Below are 25,873 nucleotides of genomic sequence, written 5' to 3'. Positions count from 1 at the left end.
CCCTCTGAAGAAACTTGTCAAGAAAATGCCATGATACACTGTAGGGTCGCCATAAGTCAGAAATGACTTGAAGCCACACAATAACAAACAACAAGATGACCCTATCATGGTGTTTTCTTGGCAAGATTTGTTCAGAAGGGGGTTGCCATTGCCCTCCTCTAGAGCTGAGAGTGTGTGATTTACCCAACATGACCCAGTGGATTTCCATGGCCAAATGGAGATTTGATCCCTCGTTTCCAAGAGTCCTAGTCCAACACCCAAAGGAGTACACCATACTGGCTTTGGACTAGAGCAACATGATCATATACTGGGTAATCACAACTACTAGGTGGGCTCAAGCAGCACAGGGGTAGGAAATAATTATCCCTCCTAGAAATCTGTACATCAGCTGCTATAATCCCTTTCTGACACAGGGATTATGGGCCTTGTGGTTGAACAGCATTTAGAGGGCCAAAGATTCCCCACCATTCCCCAATATGGTAATTAGTCACTGACAAGATAGATTCTGATTGATAGAAACTGACTAGCTTCCATTCATGTCAGTGCAGAATTTGTCACCCAACAAACAACAGAGGTCAAACACAGCAGTGATATGAAGGCAACTTTATTGTGCATTACCAAAAATATGTGAGGGTATACTGTTCTGTATACGAAAAAGAAAGGTACAGGAGAGGCTCCCTTTACTCTCCTTAGCATGGGTTCAGGCTCTGCTCAGCTACAGCTCCTGAGGACTCATGGTGTATGGAGCACTTGACAGGCATTTTGGAACTGAGGAGGTCTCGAGAGATGCTCAGGACACTGCTGGTGCTGTAGGAGCCATCCTTGTTCATGATCACTTGGCCAGGTGTCACTCCCTCGGTTATATCATTTCCAGCCATGTTCCATTTGATCTCCAGAATCCCTGGGTAGAATTGTTCAACTATGCACAAGGCATGGACTGCAGAAGTGCTGGTAGTTTGGGAAATGTCAGACAAGAGAGTGACTGATGAGGGTGCCCTTACTGAATTTCCTGGGGAAATGAAAGCAAGTCAGAGTGAGTGGATCAGACAGGATCCAGGAATCTTGCCATTCTCTTCATGGGACCATAACTTGATGGCTTCCTGAGTCGTACTACTCCCAGGATTTAGTGCTGGGACCAGATTTTTTGTGTTGAGACAAATGAGGAAAGTTGACTGGTGTGGGTGATTATCCCCAATACTCATAAGTGGCTCACTGCCAATACTTCTTGACAAAGCCTCCCTCCCTCAATCACTCACACACACACACACACACACACACTATTGTTGTTATGTTCCTTTGACTACTCCAACTTATGGCAACCGTCTCCTAGGACTTTCTTGGCAAGAGTTATTTAGAGGGGCTTTGCTATTGCCTTCCTCTGATGCTGAGAGCATGTGATGTGTCCAGGATTACTCAGTAGGTTTCTATGGCTGAGCAGGTATTTGAATTCTAGTCTCCTGGCATCCTGGTACAACACTTCAATGACTATATCTTGCTGTCTGTGTACAAATACTTACCCCACTCCCCATTATTCATAGAAACACAGGGCCCGTACAGACAGGCCAAAGACTAAGGACCACAGCTTTGGCTCAGCTTCTGGCCTCTTAGGACACATGCATCATTTAAACAGCATACCTCCAAAGTGTTCCAAAGCAGCTTTATTTTGGCCTGTCTGTACGGGACCACAGCCACCCTTACAAATACATATGTGTAAAGCCACCCCACCCCCACCTCTTTCTTCATCTCCAGCAATCCCCTCTAGCCAACCCACCATCTTTGTACACCCTGCAATACTCTTTTTGCAGGTTCCACTATCCTCTAGTCCTTAGACATTTACCTACACACACACACACTGCCATTTCCAAGACAATTTTTTATCTCCACACTTTCTCTTTAACTGCAACACTAATGGGCCCCACACCCAATATCCCTCTACACCAGGATTGTTTGTTCAGTATTGCCCCAGACCCGGAGTTTTTTGGGGCCAAAACCTGAGACATAAGGACAGCCCTGGTGAAGTTAATATGCATTTAGCACTTGCCAGAGTTGCTCATAGTTTGTCATTAAAACACACACACACACACACACACACACAGAGAGAGAGAGAACAGTTGGGAAATGAAGGAATTTTGTCTCTAGTTGAAGAGGCTGTTTCCAGATTAAGGTGAATTGAAGGGATTATCGCCTATGTAAAGAGGTGGGATAAGTAACCTTTGATTTTTTTTAGGAGATTACTGCACAGTTTTAAAAAACAATTTACCGCTGCTGAATTCAATTCAAATTCGGGATATATCCAGATTTTATCACACACATTTTTGCCACCGATGCTGCTGGTGGCTCCCATCTTTGAAAAGAAGCCGGCTGAACTTGGATTTTAGCCAGATGTTACCCAGGATGCACCCATCTGGTGGTGCTGGCTGCAAGAACACATGTGATAAAATCCAGATGTATCCTGAATTCAAATTGAATTTGGCAGCAGTAAGTTGGTTTTTTAAACTGTGTGATTTTGCTTCTAGCCAGAAGGTTGATGCAGAATAGAGCTGAGAGTGACCCCTGATGCCGCTATAACTGAGGAGGAAGGAGGAAGCTATTTAAGCAAATATATAGATTATGCTGACTATTTGCCATAACAAATGAAATCAAAATGAAAATATATAGAACCCCTGGAAAGGCTTTGTACACAGCTGCAAGACATCAATTATGTTTTGCAAACCGTAGCAAGTTGCTGCTTTCCTAAACTGAGTTGGAGATTTGCACATGGGTTTTTCCTCTTGCCCAAACTAGGAAATTTCCACCCTCATCACTTATGTGGCAATGACTCAGGAAAACTGGAGATTTTGGGCCAGACCCAGGAACTGGTAATCCTACTCTACACCAAAGAAACCTTTTTACCACTCAGATTATTCTCTAGTTCCCAAGTCTCTTTCTTATTCCCCTCCAACTCTGTCCTCTATCCAGCCTCCATCTATGCCCATACGATTCTCCAGCTCCCATGTCTGCTATCCCCAACTAAAAATCAAATGTAACATTTTCTCTAGATGTAGGTATCACTGCTCCCTTCTGTTCTTGTGTTAGGAACCCTCTGCTGGCAGGAAAATAAAAAATCACTGGAAAGCAGCTTTCAACATTTTCTAAAGGTCTACACCGTTCAAGCTTCAGGTTGTTGTTGTTGTTGTTAATGATTGTAACTGGTTTAATAAATCTCTAGTAATAAATGTCTCAGACAGCCAGTGTGATATAGTGGTTTGAGCATTGGATTCTGGAAAACCAGGGTTCAAATTCCTGCTCAGTCATGGAAACCTACTGGGGCATTGCTACTCAAAGTGGTGGTCCGTGGATGGATGCCAGATGACAGGACCTCAGCTGCTAGTCTCTGTAGAGTTTCCAGTAAATGAAGAACCAAATGTAGTCAATTGTCATAAATCTGGTACCAGTCCCTGGCATCATATGAGCTGAAAATTTCTGCATCAGATAACTAAATACCCCATTAACTATATACTCTAGGATTTGATAGTATGGAGTTGTGCAGGGTTAAAGCTATGAGGGGAACTGAAACCATTGTCCCTCCCAAACAAGAATCCTCCCCCCATTAAGTTTTCTTCAGTCCCCAAATTTCTAGCACTGCAGATAGTGAAACACACATACAAAATGGTTCATACCTATTACATTTGCTGTTATTCACATTCTCTTACTAATTTTGCCTACCCCTGTTTTCTGGAAACCTAAACTGTATTTCTAAATATGCAAGTGAAGTGTTAGCATTATCATACAAGACTTTAAAACTGCAATTAAAGTTGCAGAATAGCATTTTTCCCCCAAAATACTTATTGTACGGTTTTGTCTCTGTCTTATCACTGCTGTGCCAGCGAAGGTTTTTTGAGCATTCCTTTTCATTGATGGGGAAAACCTATCAATAAGCTCCCAATTATGCTGTTTTTCCATTATTCCACAGGGGCTCTAATTTTGCCATGTAAAAATTGCCTTAGAAAAGACCAAAGAATTGAATGCTCAAGAGATAACCATGAGACAGATTTAAACGTCCCTTTTCTGAGTGTTCAGGCTTTTATGAGTTTTGTATTCAAATTTCATTGTGCCTTTGGGAAAGAGGGTGGGGAGAGAACTTAGATCAGCACAAGTGCACATGTTGCCTGTGTACAATCTCATGTTCCGCCTCAACTGAGCTCTCAATGCTAGTTTGACAAAGCATAAATAGAACATGGTATATACTAGTACAGTCGGCCCTCCACATTTGCAGCTTTGACTTTTGCGGCTTTGATTCATCACAGATTTAATATGCTCTCCCTAGGAATCTTGAGGTCCTCCAGTGTGACTATATGGCCAACTTTCACTAGACTTTGCACTGGAGGGCCTAGAGATTCCTAGGGAGAACACTTGTTAAGGCATTTGTAGGTTCTCTAGCACAGTTTTATGGTCAACATCTGGCAGATGTTGACCACAGAGTTGTGCTGAAGGACCAGAGAGGTAAAAATAACAGTGTTTTTGCAATAGCCCTAGCAAATATGGATAGCCCATTGTAATTCTTCCTGCATTCTGCTATTTCAAGGGTGCAAGCTAGCATCACCCTTGATAACTGAAATATCCCTCTCCATGGAAAGCTCTTCTCTTAGCAAGGTCATCTTGACAATAACCCTGAAAGGGTTGCAGTGCAGTTGATCGCTGCCATCATCCCCATGCTGTAGACATGGGTGAGGCTGGAGCATGGCATCTTTCTAAAGCTAACAAGCTGACCCATTGCAGACGTAAAACTGGAAATTTTTTGGGAGCAGCACTAGGATGCCATGTTGCATGAGCTCCTTGACTCCTTCCCCAAATGGATTTGGTTTTCTTTGCCACAATGCTCCAATGTTAAACCCAGGCTGTCTTATTTTGTTACATGGTATTGTTACTCACCTCCTTTGATGCTGAGCTGCGTCCCACTCCCTGAGACAGCAATGCTGAAATAGTTTGCTTCTGCCATGCACCAGTAGGTTGCACTGTCTTCTGTGCGCACCCCCTGGATCTGAAGCACATAGGCATTGGCACCAGCATCTCGGATGGGCACAAAGCGAGCATCAGACTGAGAGCTTTGTTCTATCTGACCATTGATGGCATGCTTCAGCACAAAATCTGGCCGGGCAGCTGGCTTTTGCTGGAACCAGAAGACATGGTAGTCTTGGATCTTTCCTTTTTCCAGAGAGCACTTCAGAATGGCAGTGGCTCCCTCAGCAAATGAGGCCTGTGGCGGCTGGGTGGGTACAGGTTGGAAAACTCCACCTGAGGATAAAGATGTCAGCATTTAGAGGTCATATACAAGAGGTCTTACAAGAATTGCACTGGCTCCCAATATCCTTCTGAATTCAATTCAAGGTGCTAGTTTTGATCTGCAAAAGCCAAAACAGCTTAGGTAGGGCACCCAAATGTCATAACCACAAAGGAGGACAAGACAAAATATAGAACATTCAAGAAAAATAAATGACTTAACTGACTGACTTTAAGTCAGTTATATACAGAACAAAAAGTGCAAATTGTGGTAAACGGTCAAAAAACAGAACAAATATCAGTAGAAAAAGGGACAAAACAGGGGTGCCCACTATCTCCATTACTTTTTATAATCGTACTTGAGGTTCTATGCAATGCAATCAGAAATAATGAAAAAATAAGGGGTGTTAGAGTAAAAGGGTGTGAGTATAAACTCCGCGCGTATGCGGATGATATGGTCTTGATCTTGGATGACCCCATAAAGAGTATAGGGGATACCCTAATTGAATTGAAGGAATTTGGAAAATGGTCTGGTATTAAAGTAAATAAAGAAAAAACATTAATGATTACGAAAAATATTAAAAAAGAAAGAGAAACAGAATTAACACTGAAAGCAGAAATTAAGATAGTGAGAAAAGCGAAATATTTGGGTGTTTGGTTAACAAATAAAAATATTGAACTGTTTGAAAACCACTACAAAAGATCATGGACCCAAATTAAAAAAGATTTACAGACATGGAATAACAAGGAAATTTCTTTATTGGGGAGGGTTGCAACTTTTAAAATGAATATACTCCCAAGAATAATTTTCTTATATCAAAATCTGCCAATAATTATGAAAGAAAAAGTCTTTATAGAATGGAATATGGAAATTAAAAAATTCCTGTGGAAAGGAAAAACAGCAAGGATTACGTTTCAAATATTAAAAAAGGTAATGACAAAGGTGGTTGTGCTTTACCAGACTTGAAAGTGTATTTTTGGGCCTGTGGGCTTTTGTGGATTCAGGACTGGATTAAGATAGACAATCATAAAATGTTGAATATAGAGTCGGTTAACACAAGATATGGGTTCCATGCCTATTTATGGTACCAGAAACAACAAGTTAACATAGACTTTATACATCATGAGATACGCAAACCTTTGTTGATGATATGGAATACAATTAAAAAAAGATATTATAGTAAAATCCCATTATGGGTATCCACTCAAGAGGCCTTTTTTGGCAGGTGGGAGAAAGACAGAGAATGGTTAAAATATAAAGACTTGTTAAAAGTAAATAAAAAAGGAGACTGGGAAATAAAAACTAAAGAAGAGTTGGAGGCGGAAGGAAAAGAAATACAGTGGTTTGGATACTTGCAAGTAAAAGAAAAATTTAAACAAGATTTTAAGACAGAGGGTTTTGAGAAAAAGGAGAACGAGATAGATAAAATAATTTGGAGTGAGGATAAAGGAAAAATTTCTAAATTTTATAAAGTGTTAATGAAATATGAGATAGAAAATGAGAATGTGACTGAAAATATGATTAAGTGGGCACAGGAATTGGGATGTACAATATCATTGAATAATTGGGAAAACTCATGGGAAAAGACTGCTAAATTCACTGTGGCACAAGATTTAAAAGAAAACTATTTAAAGGTATATAACAGGTGGTATTTTACCCCTGTCAGAATTGCGAAAATATATAAAGTAAGCCCTAACCAATGTTGGAAGTGCCAGAATGAAACAGGCACATATTATCACATGTGGTGGGGATGCCCAAAAATAAAAAGCTTTTGGAAAAAAATTCATGAGAGCATACAAAGAATATTCAAAATTAAATATCCGATGATTCCTGAAGTGTACCTCTTAAATATGACTTCCTTTATGGGTCATGAGAACGAGAAAAATATTGGAGAGTAGCTCTTAATTTAATAACTGCTGCTAGAATTTTACTGGCAAAAAATTGGAAAAATAAAAGGATACCAGACATGGAAGAGTGGATACAAAAAGTGTTGGACTTAAAGGAAATGGACAGATTAACTATGATAATTAAAAATAAAGAAAAAGAATATAAAGAGTGGGAAACTGTGGACAATTTCCTGAAATTAAATTGGATTACATAGAAATAGAATAGAGATAAATCATTCATGGTCATAATAAGTATGTAAAAGGATGAAGAATAAGATCATAAGAAGAAAAAGAAGAAATGTTTATTAATGAATGGAAACGTGATTTAAGCAGGAAAGCAAGGATGTATTGCATATGTGTTATAAAACACTGTAGTTACATGGAACAACAAATAATAAGATGTATATAGAATATATTGTAGATATTGCAGAATTGTAAATATGTATGTACATTAGTGTTTGTCGTAGTATGTTATTGTATGTCCTATATGTTATATGTTATTGTTATTGTTAGATAATAAAATATTAAAAAAAGAACATTCAAGAAAAATGTAGGACATTACCAAATAAAAGCTGAAAACACAAACATAAGTAGAAATTCATGTCACATGGTTTATTTACAGCTATATTGCATAAACTATATTTTATCATGTACTCAACCATATTTTTCTGCTGAACATATCTTTGTTAAACTGCCTTGTTGGCTTGTGATATACTTAATTACGAAACTCTGAGCAAAACAATACTTAACATTTAGGACTGCTTTTTAAAAGATTGCTTTTAGAAATTTTTAGAGAGCATTTTAATGTTTTTTTCAAATGTTTCCATCTTTGTATTGTTTTAATCACCTTTATTTGTTCATCACCTTGGAAGCTTCTTTGTGCTAGGAGGTGATAAACAAACAAACAAACAAATAAATAAGGAGCCCTAGTGTTCAATGGTACTGCGGCCAAAGCGTTGTGAGTTCGAACCTGCAGGGCTCCAGGATGACTCAGCCTTCCATCCATTTGTAGGTTGGCAAAAGGGGTACCCAGCTTGTTGGGGGCAACTGGCTAACTCATTGTAAACCACTTAGAGTGTGCTTAGCCCTATAAAGTGGTATAGAAATGTAAGTGCTATTGCTATTATTTATTATTATTCAATGCTATGTAGCATTATTTAGACTAAGTCATTATTAAGCATGGAACAGCAAGAGTGTGCATGGAGAAATGGACGGATGGATGGGTCTTTCCCTCTACTCTTTTGAGTTTATGCCAATCTTGACAGGTCTTCATATCATCTTACCTTTTCTAAACTGTAAATGTTCCTGTTGACTCGTTTCCAAATAAAGAGACTAGAAACATCCAGATTCTACAAAACATCCTTACAGCCTTGTTCTCTCTAGCCTAGGAAAATGTTTTGGCTGGGTTTTTTCCCCTTGTTTTAGAGGCTCTTTAACCGCAGATCCTACATCAGCTAATCATTCTATAAACACAGAGATCCATCTCACTCTCTCATTTTTGAGCTATTAGGCCCTCAAGCAATGGGTGAGTCCAAGCATTTAGTGCAGTTGTTGCTAACCTTTTCAATGCCCCACATTCCTAGGAGATAAACTCATACAAACTAACATTATATTGGAGTTCAATTGCTAATTTTTGAACCTCAAATTGAGCTATATACAAGACTGCAGGCGATCAAACTGAATTGTAAAAAAGCTTTCAACTCAGTGCAAATCTAAATTGAGCAATTTGATTCTAATTTATTCAGAGAAAATTGAGTGATGACTCGTCACTCAGGGACACAAGTGACTCTTTGTCACACACTCCTAAAATCACATCTCTCACCCCTTGACGTTGTGGGTACCCAGGTTGGGGACCCCTGCCTTAGTGTCTGTCGATCAATCAATTGCACAGCTGTAAAATCCAGCATTACTGTCCTGGCATATGTTTATGAGACACTAAACATTTTCTATGTATCGTATGTATCGAAAGCTTTATTTTAATTTAATGTTTTCTTAAAAAAACAGGGAACAAAGAAACAAAGAAAATAGTCATGCTAACATTTCATAACCAATATAGTCCAATACTTCTTCCCTTCCCATTTCCAAATAAAGCCCCCACCCCCTCTCCCCCGATATATGTATTCCCTGCAAGGTTGACATCTTCTTACAGCAGAGCTACTAACTGAATGTATATTCTTCTCTGTAATTGCATAGCATTTGGTGTACATTCCACTCCTCATATCAAACCATTTAACTGCAAATTCATATATAGGCTATGCTTTTTATAAAATATATAACTCAGTATTGTTATAATTATTTTCCTTCATAATACCTATCCATCTCATAAACCTAATTTTTTAGCTTATACCATTATTACATCCATATATAATCTAAAACCTATTTATCATAAAGTTTCCCCGTCCTATCTCATTACCAGGATATTCTTATTTAATTCTTCTTTTGTTCTCTAAAATATATTATTGTATATATTATCTATGGCGTGCTTCTCTATCTGTTACAAGGTATATTTTCCATTTAATGGGTCCATGTCTTCTCACAAAATTTTATTAATGATTTTGAGTCTTCTTTCCATGTCTGAATAGATTTCCCATTGATAAAAGCAGTTAGACATCTCCATCAAGTCTAAACATTTTGTTAACCAGTCATCCATTGCTGGTATTTCTTTATCTTTCCATCTCTGGGCAATGCTATTCTTGTGGCCGTTATCAGATATAAAATGCATTTTAGATGTTTTCTCTGCTCTCTTCCTTCTACCATGTTCAAGAGGAAACATTCCAGGTCCGTTTCAATTGTTATTTGTAATATTACTTGCAAAAGCTTATGAACCTCTATCCAAAATTTTCTTCTTATTGGGCATGTCCACCAAATATGGTAAGAAGTTCCATCATTTTGGCCACATTTCCAACATGTACCTTTCTCTTTCTTGTATAGTTTTGCTAGTTTTTTGGAGTTAGGTACCAGCGATGGGTCATCTTGTAAAAGTTTTCTTTAATGTCTATACTAAGCGTGAACTTCAGATCTTGACCCCCAACTTTCCCCCATTTTTCCAAAGCTGGTGAATTTTTAGTGGAGTTACTGGGAGAGTAACTTCACTGGGCAGTGAAGAAAGCTGACAGGAAGAGAAATGCTGCAAATGTCATGGGCTGCCAAAAATGGGTCTGAGAACAAATCAAGCCTGAACTCTCATTAAAAGTCATAATGAACAAATTGAGGCTATTGTACTTTGAGCATGTCATGACTCACTGGAAAAGATGCTAATGCTGGGTAATGTGGAAGGCAGTAGGAAAAGAGGAAAAGAGGACAGCCATGATATAGAGTGTATCAAGGAAACCATGTCCAGGAGTTTGAAAGACTGTAGATGACCAAGACTCCTGGAGGTCTCCCATTCATAGGGTTGCCATAAGTCAACCTTGGCTTGATGACAGTTAACAGTAACAGCAAACACTAAAAGTGTATAACAGGGTTGGGAAATGTGGCCCCACTGTATCAACCTATCTCAACCATTTCCATGGAGTGGGCATTCTTGGCACTACAGGAATTCAACTGAGGGTGCCAGAGGCAGAAAATTAGTCTCCACACCTGTTATAGTTGTCTACCATTGCATAGGGCTCTTGGACATCAACTCTTCTTTTCCCAGTCATTTTTAGTGGTCCAAGGCATATTCTTAGTCTTCCTAGCTTGGCATCTAATTATGCATTATAGTACTGTACTCACCATGGATGGATAAAGCCAATGAGAGACAGAGCAAGATCATGCGGGACCTCATCCTTCTCAGCTTCGGTGTGGGCTATGTCACGAAACAGCATCGCAGTTCAACAGAGAGCACTTTTCATGCACCCTTCACACACACACACACACAGAGCACACCTTGCTTTATGACTACCGTGGCCATTTGCAAGCATTTGCTTACCGGCCCATTACTGTTTTGGAGTTCTGGCAAAATAGCTCAATGATTGGCTAAAGTTGGGTATCTGGAAAAAGATAGGCAATTTCATACTATGCATATATATATATATATATATATATATATATATATAAACTGTCCAGCGCAAGGGTGATTATAGCTCCCTGGGCGAATTTTGTCAATAATGCTGAGGCTAATATATCCATTTAAAAAAACCACCATCACCCCAAAACATACTGGGATTAGATAACTGGGTGCGGCTGTAATAATATAACTGTAATAATCTGTTTTATTCTGTTTTGAGAGTTTATTTCTGGGGTATGGGGAAATGTGATAGGTTTAATCAGCTATATATTCAGTGGGTCCATTTTAACTGAACTAGCAATTGAATTTAAGCCATCAATCTTGCAGATAATGTTCTTACACAAATAAACCTCTAAGGAGTTTATTGCATTGGCTTCACTCCCATGATAGACGCAGGATGTAACTTTGCAAAGGTGGATCTTATTGCATTTCCCCATTGCCATGGAGTACGCAGCCCGTTTGCAACCCAGGCTTCTCCAAGCTCCTTCTGCATCTTTTCAAGAATGTTTTTCCCCCCTGTTCTTGAAAAGATGCAGCAGAAGCCCGGGTTGTAAACAGGCTACATACTCCCCAGCAATGGGGAAATGTGAGAAGATCCGCTTTCTTAAAGTTACATCCCATGTTTATCACGGGAGCAAAGCCAATGCGATAAACTCCTATGCCAGATGGTAAAACGAAATGATTGAATTACATTTCACCAGGAAGTTGAGCTCCATGGATGCTTCCAAATGGAGGACTCCTAATAGTTTGTTGTTGTGTGCCATCAAGCAATTTCTGACTTATGGTGACCAGGGGCATCACTGCAGGCCACACCAGAAGGCACCACTGCTCCCCAAACATCTGCCTTTTTGAGCAGAAAAGAGCTCTGGTGTTTGTCTGTGTCCCTTTAAAATGCTGAAGAGACGGTGTGAGTGGGGCTCAATGAGAGGAGAAAGACGAGGCTCTAGGTTTTTTTAAAATGTAAAATGTTAAGAGGTTTTTTTTTAAATCAATTCCTTTAAAAATATTCTTTTTATATATTCTTTTAAAAACATCACATCTTACCAAATGTTGACTTTAACCACATGAAACTATATGCATGTACATACATTTAGGCTGTGTTTATGATGTTGTATTTTAAAGGTATACTTTTAATTTTGCTAGTTGTTTATGTCATAACTATTACCACTACTTTCAGTGATATACAGGATTTACTATTTATGACTACTATTAGTACAAAATTTTTTACTAAGGATTCTGTATGGGTATGGTATGGGGGGAAGTCATTGTTAACGGTATATCATGAGTTGCCACACCATGTGATACCCAACCCTACTGATGCCACTGATGGTGACCTTATCACCAAATTTTCCTCGCAAGATTTTTTCAGAGGGGATTTGCTTTTGCCTTCCTCTGAGCCTGAGAAAATGTGATTTGCACATGGTTACCCAGTGGGCTTCCATGGCTGAGCATAGATTTAAACTGTGGTCCTAGTCCAACACTGAAACCACTAAACCACGCTGGCTCCTGCAGAGTCAAACAGCAGAAGTCCAAAGACATCTTGCAGCTGTTCTGACTTTTTCTCCTTAACTGTTTTTTAAAAAGAAGAAGATAGAAATGTTGAGGGAAGGATTGATACAAGCAAAAGTTGATATCATATGGACCCCTGAAAAATTGCACCAGTGAGTCAAGAGAACTGCTAAAAGGTAGCTTGAAAATGCCTCTCTCTTGTGGATTGAATGGGACAATGGGTCCCCCCCCCCCCCCGCCCCACAGAGATAATACTACAGTGATGATCTGTTTTCTGAAGCAAGGATTTCTCTGTTATCATTCCTTGGAAGATGTTGTGTGAATGACTGCTGTTAAGAAGGTAATTGTCACTGTCTGTACTTTCAGCCTTTCATTTCCTTCTGGCCTCAAAGACACACACAAAAAGAGAAAATGTGTGTATAGTGCAATCCAGGATAACACTTAACACATCTGATTGTGTAGGCTGTAATCACATCACAGAACCTTACATCATAACACACATGGTAGCTTTTCAGTTTTATTGTCTGAAACTATTTTTCCTGCTGAGATTCCCTCTAGAGGTGCTGAACTACACCTCCCAGCCAGTGTCATCATCTGGGATCTGGCAAGACAACTTACTCATTCCTGTGCTTGTCTGTCTACATAGAATCAGGTTGTTTATCTTCTCATTGTGTCTTATATTCCAAAGAGACGATTTCCAAAGCAGTATTTAACTAAGTTTTAAATAAGTTCATCAAGCAGGGAAGGGAAAATGCAACTTATCACATCCATCCCATTCATTGAGCATAACAAAATCCCTGCAACAACACCAGGGGTTAAGAGCTCATTCTCCACTCTTCATTCACAAACCCATCACAGAAGCTGGGCAAGAAGATTCAGTAGGTTTGGTTTCACATTTCCAGAGATATAGGCATATTGGCACTGGCTTCACTAGGGCCTGCTTGCCCGCTATGTCTTGTATGTGTTGGAAAGAAGGCTGTTTCTGCAGAAACAAAGTTTCCTTGATATTGGAGATACAGTTTGTTCAGGTTATCTTCTAGTGTCCAGAAACACTGTTCTCCTTGCCAGAGAGGTGCTAACTTGAGAAGCTGTAATTTCCTTGGAAATGAATGAATTTAGAAGTTGCTGCTAATAGGATTACTAGAATTAAGACAAATTTAAGAACAGGTGATTTTCAGCTTTTGTGTTTATTTTGTCCATAAACATTGGTCAAAGATTGTTTGGTCAATACAAGATAATGTCTGCATGTATCACTCAAGAGCATTTTTTAATTATTGTTCTCTGGAGCCAAACCACAGTGGACAACAAGTAACCCCGGTACTGTATCAAGAGTCAGCATGGTTGATTGTTGGACTATGACTCTGGAGACCAGGATTTGAATCCTGACTCAGTCATGGAAATCCACTGGGTGACCTTAGGCAAATCACACTCTCTCAGCTTTAGAGGATGGCAATGGCAAACCCCCTCTGAAAGACCTTGCCAAGAAAACCCTGTGATAGGTTTGCCTTTGAGTCACCATAAGTTGGGTACGACTTGAAGGGACACAACAACAACAACACTGTATCACTAAAAATTGTTGATGATACATTGCTTTTTAGAGGAAAAGCTTTCCACATAACAATGAATTGCAAACACTAACTGACATGTAACAAATGACTCAGTGATCATGTGGACATGGTGCCAGACTTTACTGTGGACTGTGAGTTTGCAATCCACAATATTGGGCTTTTTGATGTTGTCTCATTTGATGTGCTGAATACATTTAACGCAGTCGGATTAACACTTGTAATTCATTACATTGTTACCTGAAGTCTCATAGATGCAGTTATCTAACACTCTCTTGAGAAGATGACTGAAGCTATTACTAAAACACGTCTTGGGCTTGTCTACATCTTCCAGAATACTCTGGAGTGTCCTTGGAGTAGTCTGGCCCTGAATTTGCCTCTTAACTGCTTTGTCTTGACATCATTTGGGAATGGAAAGAGAGTGGGTGCCCAGATTTTAAAGCCATCTCACATTGTTAAAACCAGACTGTCCTCCTCTTCTGGTGCTTCTTGTGTTGAGATTTATTTCCCTGCCTGGAGACTCAGAGTTCCATGAGACTACAGCTGGTGCCTTGAGGTCCAACAACCCTCTATGGCACACAATACTGTCCCTTGGAATTTGTTACTAAAGGCGACCACCTCACTCTGTCTAGTGTTAGAGTCAGCCTTGCACACTTAAAACAAGATTTAGCAAAATTCTACAGAGGGTGTCTCACGTGCAGAAATCAAAGGCCAGGTTTTTCTTCCTGGTTGAAACTGTAGAGCAATACTGAAGGAGGAAACACTTTGGATATTTGAAGACACACTCCTTGGCTTCAAAGGTTGATGCTTTTATACTTCAGACCATTGAGCTGCTTATGATGAGTTGCTTAGCTGTGAAAGTTCCACCACATTAGCTTTAAAAGAAGGTGTGTAATAGAAATGAATCAAAATATGTGCAGGAGGCCTTCCTTGCGGTCACAATTGGCGAGCCAACGCTAGGGCTAGCAGATGTCAAAATGGAGTCTGACAGAGCAGATCTTTTATGAAATGAGGATCTTGTTTAGCCTATATGGCAAGATGGAGCTATAGCAGGACCTCTGGTCTAGTGACACGTCACCTACTACCCTAGTTTCTCCAAACTGACAAACAACATAACAGCTGAGCAGGTGATGGAGATTTTGGAACCTCAGCTGCTTTTCGGTTCCTCTAACCCAATGAATTGAGATCACTCTGGAAGGTATCTGAGCTAATTATAGGCCAGCGATGGGTGATTCTTACACACCTGGTCCCTGTTTTTCTCAACTTGTTTTGCTCAACAGCTTAAAAACACCTAACCGCAAACCACTGGTACACTTGTGGGCCTGTCCTTATGGCTTCCAGGGACAGTAAGGCTGCCAGTGGTAAGGTACTAAATGCTTTGCTGTTCTGAAACATGGAGCTGGTATGTATGCAAGTATGTGGTGTAGTGGTTTGAGTCTTGGACTACAACTCTGAAGATCAAGGTTTGACCTCCCCCCCCCCCCCCCAGCTTGGCCATGAAATGCACTGGGTGATCTTGGGCAAATCACATGCTCTCAACCACAGAGAACGGCAATGGCAAACCTCGTCAAAACTAATCTTGCCAACAAAACTCCATTATAGATGCCTTCGAGTTGTCATAGATTGTAAATGACTTGAAGGCATACAACAACAACAACAACAACAACAAATATATGGCTTCTACTCAACTGGAATTAATGAGGATAGATTCCCAGTTAGTGTTGCAGGCCATACCTTAACTGACCTTTAAGGCATAGGAGATTAGGCTTCTTTGGTCTTCTCCCTTCTCTCATGTTTGCCTTTGCCCCATACTTACCTTAGCTTAGCATGTTGAAAAAACTGAAGAAAGAAGTAAAGGAGACATGGGGGAGAAGTCATACCTCCCCTCTTCACCAATTCAGGAGTAAATTGAAAGAATCTCAGGGCTGCAACCTGGGGATCTTCAATTAATACCTTGTTTTAAGTCAACCTTATTACAATGGGCCTAATCCAGCACTTCACAAGATGAAAACATCCTCCAACATTCAGGCCTGCTGTATTCTGACGTCTTTAGGGTGACCTCTTTAGGGTGAAGGTTGGAAGAAGGCTTCCATGGGCGTTTGGGTGAATGTGATTAAAGGCCACAAATTCTTGACTACAAATTCTTCTCAATGAGGGGTCCTTATTGCTCACTGAGGAGGTTTATGTGCAAGCATGGCCAGGTCAAAATGTTTTGCTGCCTGGGGCAGAGCAGCAAATGCTTCCAGTTCCCTAGTTCCAACACTCACTTAAGTCAAGGTGTAGTGGTACTCATTAGCAGCCAAATTATTTGGCATACAAAGTAAAAAATGATAATCCTACAAACACTTCTCCCCATCCCTGATATTAAAAATACAACAATAACAAAGAAAATAATGAATGCAGTTGGCCCTTTGTAGCCATAGATTCTTCATCCACGGATTGACCCATCCATGGTATGAAAATATATATTTTAAATATTCCCAAAAGCAAACCTTGGTTTTGCCATTTTATATAAGGGACACCATTTTACTATGCTATTCATGGATGCTGGTATCCATGTGTGTGTGCATGAATCCGGGAACCAAACCCTAGCAGATACCAAGGATCCACTGTAATGTATTGCCTTTTCATGAGACTATGGGAGAAGCAATTGGGAGTGGGACATCATGTGAACTCTGCAGAAAAGGAAACAATTCCTTCAGATTAAATAAAATGGGCATGACTTCATACACACAGTATCAGTTTGCTAATGGGATTGGGTTAATGGGATTGTGTTTCTTCCTTCAGTGTCACACAAACCTGCTATTCTCCATTATTTGGAAAGATAAGGAAGAGTTGAGAGCCCCCCATCTTGACACCATTGTTGTCAGGCTAACCAATGTCAGTTCCATATCCTCCAACTGTCCTGATTTGGCAGAAACGGTCCCAATTATTCCTCTTCTGTCCCTTGTTCCCAGCGGCTTTTAAAATGTTCCAGTTTATTTTTCCTCCCACCATTCCCCTTTGCCTCTAGCTTCTTCCCACACTGTTCAGTTCAGTATGTGGCAAGGGAGAAAGGAGGCAGAATCTTGTTCTTGCTACAAGGCCCTGGCAAGAGCAAAATGCTGCAGCCTCTCTTGGTTTGTGTTTTTTTGCTCATTAATAACTTTTGCCCTCTTGGCCATGCTCTGATGTTGCTTGACCATACATGTCCAACGTTTTCTTTGTGAAATGCTGGAGGCTGTGTAGTACTAGGTTACTTCAAAAGTTAGGCTTCACATCTGTTCTGTACAAGAGGACAAAGCCAGAGCATTTGCTGTAAATACCACAAACATGTTCCTGTCTAGAGTTTAGAAAAACACTATTGCTTTCAGAATCCTTCAGCCTGCATGGCCTCCAGTGCAAATGTAGGAACTGAAATAACACTGACAGACAGACCGTTTTATTTAATGCATTTATTATGAGTTTAAGTAGAGCTGTTTCTTACAGATGATAATGATGAGAGAGCCATGTTTCCACAATCTTCAGAGGATGGTTTCTCTACAGATTGCATCCCGCAATATAACCAGAGAGATCCTGGCCCTGGCAATATGTGCTCCATGCCACCCTGGGAAAAGAAAACAGATGAGAATGTCTTGCTTATTGTTTTCTTAATGAACTGCGTGGATTTAGATGATAAAAATCAGATGATAAAAATTGCCGGAATTAAGCTATGGGCTGCCTAAAAAATATTAACAGCTGTAATTGTCTGGGGGGGGGGAGACCATTGTTTTAAAGAGAGTTGAATATGGTATGAACAATGTATTGTTTTCTGTGGTGAGAGTTAGCGTGGTGTAGTGGTTTGAGTGTTGACTTATTACTCTGGGAGACTAAGGTTTGAATCTCTGCTCAGCCACCGAAAACCACTGGCTGACCATGGGCACATCACATTTTTTTTTGACCTGAGATGTAAGCAATCAAAAAACTTCTAACAAATCTTGCAAAGGAAACACTAGAAGAGGGTTGCCATAAATTAGGGTTGACTTGAAGGCATATAGCGGTAGAAGCAAAGAGCAAATCAATTCCAAACTTTCACTAGAAGCCAACATAACTAAAGGAAAGCTATTCTACTTTTGATGCTTTTGATAAGATGATTTGATTCATTAGGAAAGCAATAATGTATGGTTAAATTAACTGCAGCAGGAAAAGAGGAAGACAATATTACAGGTGCTGCCATGCTGCAGAATTAAAGTAATTCACCTCCACAGCTCGGTGCTATGAAATTTTGGGATTTGTTGTTTGGTGGGGCACCAGAACTCTGACAAGGAAGGCTAAATATCTCACAAAACTACAGATCCCAGAACTCCATAGCACTTAATCTTGGCAGTTAAAGTGGTATCAAATGGTTTAATTTCTGCAGTGGAGCAGAAGCACAATTCAAAGTAAGCCACAATTCTGATTCTGCAAGATTTGACCAAGGATGCTGGTGACTGGGCTTTTCTTGAAGGTCCCTCATTTATAGAGTCACTATAAGTTGAAGCCAACCCACAAAATGTTGGAGGTTTTGCTATGGTAAATCCCACAGAACCAGTTGTTGAATGTTGAGTCAACATGTAGGTAAATCTAAAGGTCTTCTCTAGTTGTCATTAACAATAGGATTCAGGCCCATGCATTTAATTTGGGGTGTAGCTATCTTGGGTTTGTTTTGAATAATGGTTGAAGTATTTCTTGTGACACACTGGCAATTCTCTTTTCTGACACCTGAGTACACAGCTTAGAAATCATTCTTGTTAAAAGTTATTCTGCTTTTTCAGCACCTGCATGAGGTGCTCTCTGCAGTCTTCTGTTTATTGCAAGGGAATGAGTCAAGTAGAAGCTTGACAGCTTGAAACCGAACCCCCAAACCCACAACAGTCAATGCTCCCTTACCAGGCACCCATTCCATTCCATGAATCTGTGACTATGGTCTTAGCACAAGCCACATCTACAGCGATGTTATTTGTCAGCAGTTCTGCAAGGGAAGAAGGTAAAATGTTAAGCAGAAAAGTTCCTTGTCGAAATGTTTTAGGGTTGGAATCAGGGGCGTCATAAAGGAGGTATGGGGGAGTGTACAATATTTTAATTTTAAAGGTATAATTTTAATTTTGCTAGTTGTTTACGCACAGCTATTACCGTTACATTTGGTGATATATGGGAATTACAATTTATGAGTAACTTTAGTACAAAAACATTACTAAGGATTCTGTATGGTGTGGTATGGGAGGAGGTCAATGGGGGGGGGTTGACATCATGAGTTACTGCACTAGATGATGCCATCCTTAGTGACACCACTGGCTGGAACAGTTTCAGGGTGATGAAGGAGACTTGTGAGTTTCCCACAGTTTAACTTTTGGTAGAGTAACCATTGTGCCTCCAAAGAGCACTGGCAAGAGTCTTCCAGCATGAGAAGAGCCTCCCCAGAAAAGGTGAGCATAAAGTTTAGGCTAATTCTATAGATGTTGTTGGACTGCAACTCCCATCAGCCCTTGGCAGTGTGAGTGATTGCCTTGGATGGTGGGAGCTGCAGGAATCTCTGGAGAGCCATGTGGTCCCTCCTCCCTGATTTAGACAAAGTATCCTCCATGAGAAGGCAATTCTTACGGGAGCATTGAATTCCACAGATGTTGGAGCTATACTCATCACCGTTCTGGCACCAGTAACGACTGTTGATCTGGAAGATGCCGAAGTCAGCACTACCATTGCTGTCATAGTTTATGGCATCAGTGTTGAAGCTGCTCTCGTGGTACGCCATGCAGACCCCTGAGACAGGAAACATGGGAGGTTGGAGGTAAACATGATAGGCTCTCAGTGGGGAATTCATCCTGTTAAAACCATATGAGGCGTCCAACCGTCTTGCCTTCCTAGTATCTGCCCAGTGTGAAGACACTATTAGGCCCTTTTAGCTGGATTTATATGCATATTATATTAACATGGGTTTTCAAATAGATCAGAAGATACAGGGAGAACTAGGGTGCTGTCCAGCAAAGGATCAGCCATTGCACAACGAAATCAGGTGTTGTCTCAGCACAAACCAGGCCCCAGTGGAGCAGCTTTATAATGCCCCAGCCCTTTCTAGCATGTCCTCAGGTCCTTGACCTGGGACAGGTGTGGGAAATGTGTGTCCCTCCAGATGTTGCTGGATTGCAACCTACTGTCAATCCAAGCTAGCATAACAGTTTATCACACAGGAGGAATTTCTCTTAATTCCGAATGAAAAGAAAGTGGGGCCAGAACGCATTCACGTGAATTTGCTAGTTCGAACTGACTTCCCATTGCCCAAAAATAGCTTGCCATTGCCCAAAATTACATGTGATCACCTCTCACACAATAACGTGAAACCCCATGATTGCATTCAGACTGACTTCCCATTGCCCGAAATTGGGTGTTGTAGTCTATCACGCAATAACGTTAAACCCCATGATTGCAATTGGATTGCCATTGAATTATACTTCCAATTTCCCTTGTGTGATAAACTCCATAGTTGATGTTGAGGGACTAATTTCTTTTAAAATTTTCTTGAAAAACATCTCACCTTATCAAATTTTCACTTTAACCACTTGAAACAATGCACATGTAAATACCTCAAGGCTGTACATATGATATTGGAATTGAAAGGAATACATTTTAATTTTGCTAGTTGTTTATGTCATTATGTATGGCCATTACATTCAGTGATATAAGGGAATTACGATTTATGAGTAACATTAGTACAAAAACATGACTAAGGATTCTGTATGATGTGGTGTGGGAGGTCAATGGGGGGTTGGTGACACCAACCCTCCACTGGTGAGGAAGAGAAGGAAAGCTAGATATACTGCCTTTGTTGGAGGAAAGATTGGTTATAAGCTAACTAATAGACAAACATTAATATGCTCTTAGATTCACTCTGCTCCCAATTCAATATAACTAGAATGGCAGAGCCCACCATCCTCCATAACTTTGGCTGGATACTTGGGGAGATAGATATGGAAGATCAACACTATGTCACTTAACATAATACACAGTCTTGCCCATTCCCAAGCAGTCTGCCATTTCCATATATGCTTGCCAACCACTTACAATTGGCCAGACTGTAGCCAGCGTATCCATCCAGTCCCAACTGCTGGAGCTGCTGGGCCACATCACATTGTGAGAGGTACTCTGCCTGTCCTGTGGCCAGGACGCAGGCGAGGAGGACGAGTGAGCAGAGAGTCTTCATCATGGCTGTTCAAGCGAAGTCAAGTTGGGAAGAGAGTGCAGTGGCTGCTTTTTATAACAGAATTTTTGGCACACCTCTGGAAAGGTCACTCCATGATAGACATGACTTTGAGAGGACCTTTAGGAGACAAACCCTCTCCTTGCCTAGTGTGTCAACAGAACGTGGAGTCAAAGCCAACACAAAGAAGGGACTGAGGGCGGTTTCAAACTACACACTATGTAGCACTATGATCCCACTTGAGCTGCCAAGTCTGCATCCTGTTGACTCCTGGGGGTTATAGTTTTGTCAGAGGCACCAGATGATTTCCCTGGCTGAGAAGTCTACGTAACACTCCTCAAACTGCAAATCCCAGGCTTCCACAGGATGGAACCACAGGATTGAAGGTATAATCACAATGCTATCGTTGGGAGTGTCAGTGTGAGGGGGTAGGATACAGTCTCGCACCCAGGAATCTGTGAGCCTAACCCTAGAATCGGTCCTGGTATGCCGCTTATTGGCGGTATGTACCAGGCCAATATAAAATGGCTTTTCCATGCAAGTCAAAAGGAGAGGAGAATGAGGGTCAACCTAGTCTGCATCCACACTGCAGAAATAATCCAGTTTGACACCACTTTAACTGCCATGGCTCAATGCTATGGAAGTCTGGGAAGTGTAGATTGTTGAGCAGATGGTACCACAACAAACAACACTTCCCAGAATTCCATAGCACTAACCCATGGCAATTAAAGTGGTGTCAAACCAGATTATTTCTGCAGTGTGGATGCAGCCCTAGTCTCCCATGGAAGGGAGTTCCTCAGCTACTCAGAAGTCTCTCTTTCATCAGACATGTCTAGGGGGGTGGTGGGGTTGAGAGGACATCATTCCTCAAGATCTCTAAACTCAGGCAGAACTATATAGGGAGATAGTTTTTTACACTTCATATTGGCCAGCATTTCACAGATATGTGTGGTCAAGTAACATCAGAGTGTTCTCAAGATGGCTAAAGTTATTAATGGGGTAAAACATGCAAGCTAGGAAAGGCTGCAGCTGTTTGCTTTTTCCTGAGCCTACAGGGGAGATTTTCCCATCTTCTTTTCTCTCCCACCTGCTGAGTTAGCTGAGCAGAAACTACTTTTGCACTTTGAAGTCAGTTTGCAGCAAATGAAGTAAATTGAATACAAAGGGAGAAACTAGGAAGAGGAGAGAGCAACTGGAACATTTTAAAAGCAGTCCAAAATGTGGGATGACAGAAGATAAATAAGGGTGGCCCCTGCCAAATCAGGGCAATGGGGGGGGGGGGTTATGAGATTGGAAGCATGGGTAAATTTGGAAAGAAAACCAGTTTGGTGGGGGAGATTTACTCTTTAGCCCAGCTGCACACAGTGGTCCCAAGTGGACTGCCTGCCTTATTTGAATATTAACAAAGAAAGAGATCCTAAGCCAAGAGTTGTGTGTATTCAAGGTAGCATGTAATTGATCTTTGCAAACTCGGGATTTCCCCTCTGTAACTTTCACTGCCAAATCTGAAGGACTCTAATATGTCTTGCTGCCTGACTTTCACCATTTTATCTAATTTAATCTAATCTAATGTAATCTTCTGAACCAAGAATAAACAGTGGGATATGTGGTGCCCACACGTCCCTGCTTTTTATTCCCAAACCAATGGAAAATGGAGCGTAGGGTTATTTCTTAAGGCATTCACTGAGCTTTCTGTGGCTCACGTACACTTGGTTCAAGGTCCATCTTCATTACTGAGAAGGGCACCAATTTGTTTTGCACCAATGTGTTGCTGTAAATGCATCCTTCAAATACAAAAACCTCAACTTCCCAAAGTTATTTTATCCCAATTCAGACAACTCCCAAGTTTTAAAGCTGCAATCTGATACTAAGGCCTGGTCCAGACGGGCCAAATGCACCATGCTGGCGGCATACTAGGGTTAAGGGACCGTGCAGCAACTGCACGGTCCCTAACCCTAGTACGTGTATACGGGTGCCGCCATTGTGACATGACGGATGCATAGCATCTGCACATTGCACCGTACCAGTTACATCACGAGTGCGCCATTGGTGCGCTTGGGCATAACTGGCATGGCACAAAAAGAACCCGGTTTTTGTGGGTTCTTTTTTTCTCCGCAGGGAAGCCGCGTTGTTTGACGACTGCAGCTTCCCTGCGAGGGAAAAAAAGGCACCGGCAGGCCTTCCTTTTTGGGAGGTCTGTACCGGGCCTAAATTTCCTGGAAGTAATTCTGGTTGAACTTTGTGGGATTTATTTACTAAGGGTGTATTCACATTGCAGAAATAAAGCAGTTTGACAGCACTTTAACTGCCATCACTCTGTCCTGGAGAATCCTGGGGTTTGTACTTTGGTGAGGCACTCTCTGGTAGACCTGGTTGAGTACCTCTCCAAACTACAAACCCCAGGATTCTACAAGACTGAGTCATAACAGTTAATGTGGTGTCAAACTGCTCTATTTCTGCAGCGTGGAAGTGCTGAAAGTAATATACAGGAGCCAAAGTGGTTAGTGATTTCAGTGCTGGACTAGGCCTCTGGAAGACAAGAGATCAAATTCCTGCTCTGCCATGGAATCCCACTGAGTGACCTTGGGCAATTCACACTCTCTCAGCCTCAGAGGGGGAGGAATGGCAACCCCCTCTGAAGGTTGTCAAGAAAACCCTGTACTAGTGTCACCATATGTCAGAAATGACTTGACGGTATACAACAACAAAATAGTAAGTTAGGCCCTATCTGCCTGAAAGGCTGGCTGGGAGGTGGAGTCAGGGCGTCATGTCCACTTGGTGCACAGCCCATCCCCATCCCAGGGTGTCATGATGCCACGTGTTGTTCCACATGGTGCATAGTGTTATGGTGTTTCTCCGGTGCTGCGTCCATACAATGCAGTGCCGAAGGAGTGCTGTATAGCTGTGGGGCTGTGGCTATTGCACCCTTTCTAGGGCGCAAAAAGGAGCCACTTTTCGTGGCTCCTTTTTGCACGCTAGAAATGCAGTTGCCACAGCCCCAATCCAGGACAAAAAGGGGCAGCTGCAGGCCACCCCTTAGGGGTGGTCTGTAGAGCCCCATACTAAATGGCATTGAAAGGATGCTTCTTGACAGGTTTTTATTTTCAAATCTCTTGTCTCAAACACAGATTTTGTGGGTGAAAGGGATGTCCAAATGAGATTGTCTTTCATTGCTGTACTTTGTCACCACTTCTTCCATCAATTATCTTAACAGGAAAAAAATTACATTATGGAGGGGGGAAAGGGAATAGGTGTACAATGCTTTGGGGCTGATTGTGTCTACAGGATCCCTATTTCTTGTTGATTTAGCTCTCCCACTGAAATTTAGCTCTCCCACTGAAAGGGAGTGGAATGTGCTGAGTTTTGCTTGATTCATTCTCCTTGTTTCTGGGCCTATCCATAACCAGACAAGTAAAATCTTTCAATTGCTCGGTGCGCTCCATTATTATTATTATTATTATTATTATTATTATTATTAACCTTTATTTATGAAGCGCTGTAATTAGCCATTGTATGTTTGCAATGTGGTCCCTAGTACCTCATCTTTTCCTGAACCCTGCTTGGACCTCTGAGATTTCTCTTTCCATTTATGGCTGGAGTGTATGTTGCAAAATTGTGAGCATGATTTTGCTTGTGTGGGAGATTAGTGCTATGGTCTTGTTGTTGCTGCAGCTTAGCACTAGAGTTGACTCTGTCAGTGTGGATTGCAATAGTTCGATTGGAATATCATCTGTTTCTGGAGACTTGTTTTTTGCCATTTTCTTATTGCAGATTCCACCTCGCTTTTTAGAATTTGAAGTTCATCTTCATGTGGCTCTTCATTCTGTGTGTCCTTCATATTGTCATCTCTTTTATATAACTCTTCTGTGTATTGCATCCAACTTGCAGGGCTAGCCAGTTGATTTCAAACTATAAATTTTAAATTGGTATATTTTTAATTTTATATTGGGTGGTTTTAATATGTCCTATGTGTTTTATCCTATGTGTTTAAATGATTTTATGTGTTTTAATCTTGCACTGTACCTTGAGAAGGTAAGAAATAAAATTTATTACTATTGTTTCTGTTACTGTTAGATAAATGCTTAGTTTGTGTCTGCCCTCATGTGGCAAGAAGAGGAATTTATCACAGGGAAGGAATCCATTGCCTAAACTAGCTAAAATCAACCCAAGCTGCGGTGATCACATTTGCACCGTCACCTCCATTTTAATCTGAAACAATGGCATGTGTGAATAATGTTGCGTTAAAATGACTCAAACACATCTGAAATCACAAAAATAAATGGGGGCAACAAACCCGATATACATCAGTGCAGTGATGCACATCTTCTCACAACAAAAACAAGCATGTGAATGACCCTTCCATTGATCCTAGTGGAGCCACAGTTGGACCAGGCCAATAGTGCAGCTGGTTGAGTCTGGGAGGAACCAAACAGCAGAAGAGGAATTCTAAACCAAATTTGGAGAAATGAGTCA

General features: G+C 40.9%; 2 protein-coding genes across 2 annotated transcripts; both read right to left on the bottom strand.

Moving 5' to 3' along the window:
• Window positions 1-679: 679 nt before the first annotated feature.
• LOC149322867 (immunoglobulin lambda-1 light chain-like) lies at window positions 680-10,971 on the bottom strand. The gene is made up of 3 exons (XM_089483913.1): window positions 10,861-10,971; window positions 4,912-5,274; window positions 680-1,009 (listed from the first exon to the last, which is right to left on the bottom strand). Exons 1-3 carry the CDS (start codon window positions 10,910-10,912, stop codon window positions 690-692), a joined length of 735 nt encoding a protein of 244 aa, XP_089340039.1. The 5' UTR covers window positions 10,913-10,971; the 3' UTR covers window positions 680-689.
• A 6,661-nt stretch (window positions 10,972-17,632) lies between these two features.
• LOC149322866 (lysozyme C, milk isozyme-like) lies at window positions 17,633-21,433 on the bottom strand. The gene is made up of 4 exons (XM_089483964.1): window positions 21,265-21,433; window positions 19,807-19,965; window positions 19,096-19,177; window positions 17,633-17,794 (listed from the first exon to the last, which is right to left on the bottom strand). Exons 1-4 carry the CDS (start codon window positions 21,404-21,406, stop codon window positions 17,728-17,730), a joined length of 450 nt encoding a protein of 149 aa, XP_089340090.1. The 5' UTR covers window positions 21,407-21,433; the 3' UTR covers window positions 17,633-17,727.
• Between the last annotated feature and the right edge of the window lie 4,440 nt (window positions 21,434-25,873).

Source organism: Sceloporus occidentalis, unplaced genomic scaffold, assembly GCF_023333645.1.
Source record: "Sceloporus occidentalis isolate IW3139 unplaced genomic scaffold, rSceOcc1.0.p SCAF_1, whole genome shotgun sequence".
Lineage (NCBI taxonomy): Eukaryota > Metazoa > Chordata > Lepidosauria > Squamata > Phrynosomatidae > Sceloporus > Sceloporus occidentalis.
Note: the sequence above shows the minus strand (reverse complement) of the source record. Positions and strands in the feature narration are given on the sequence as shown.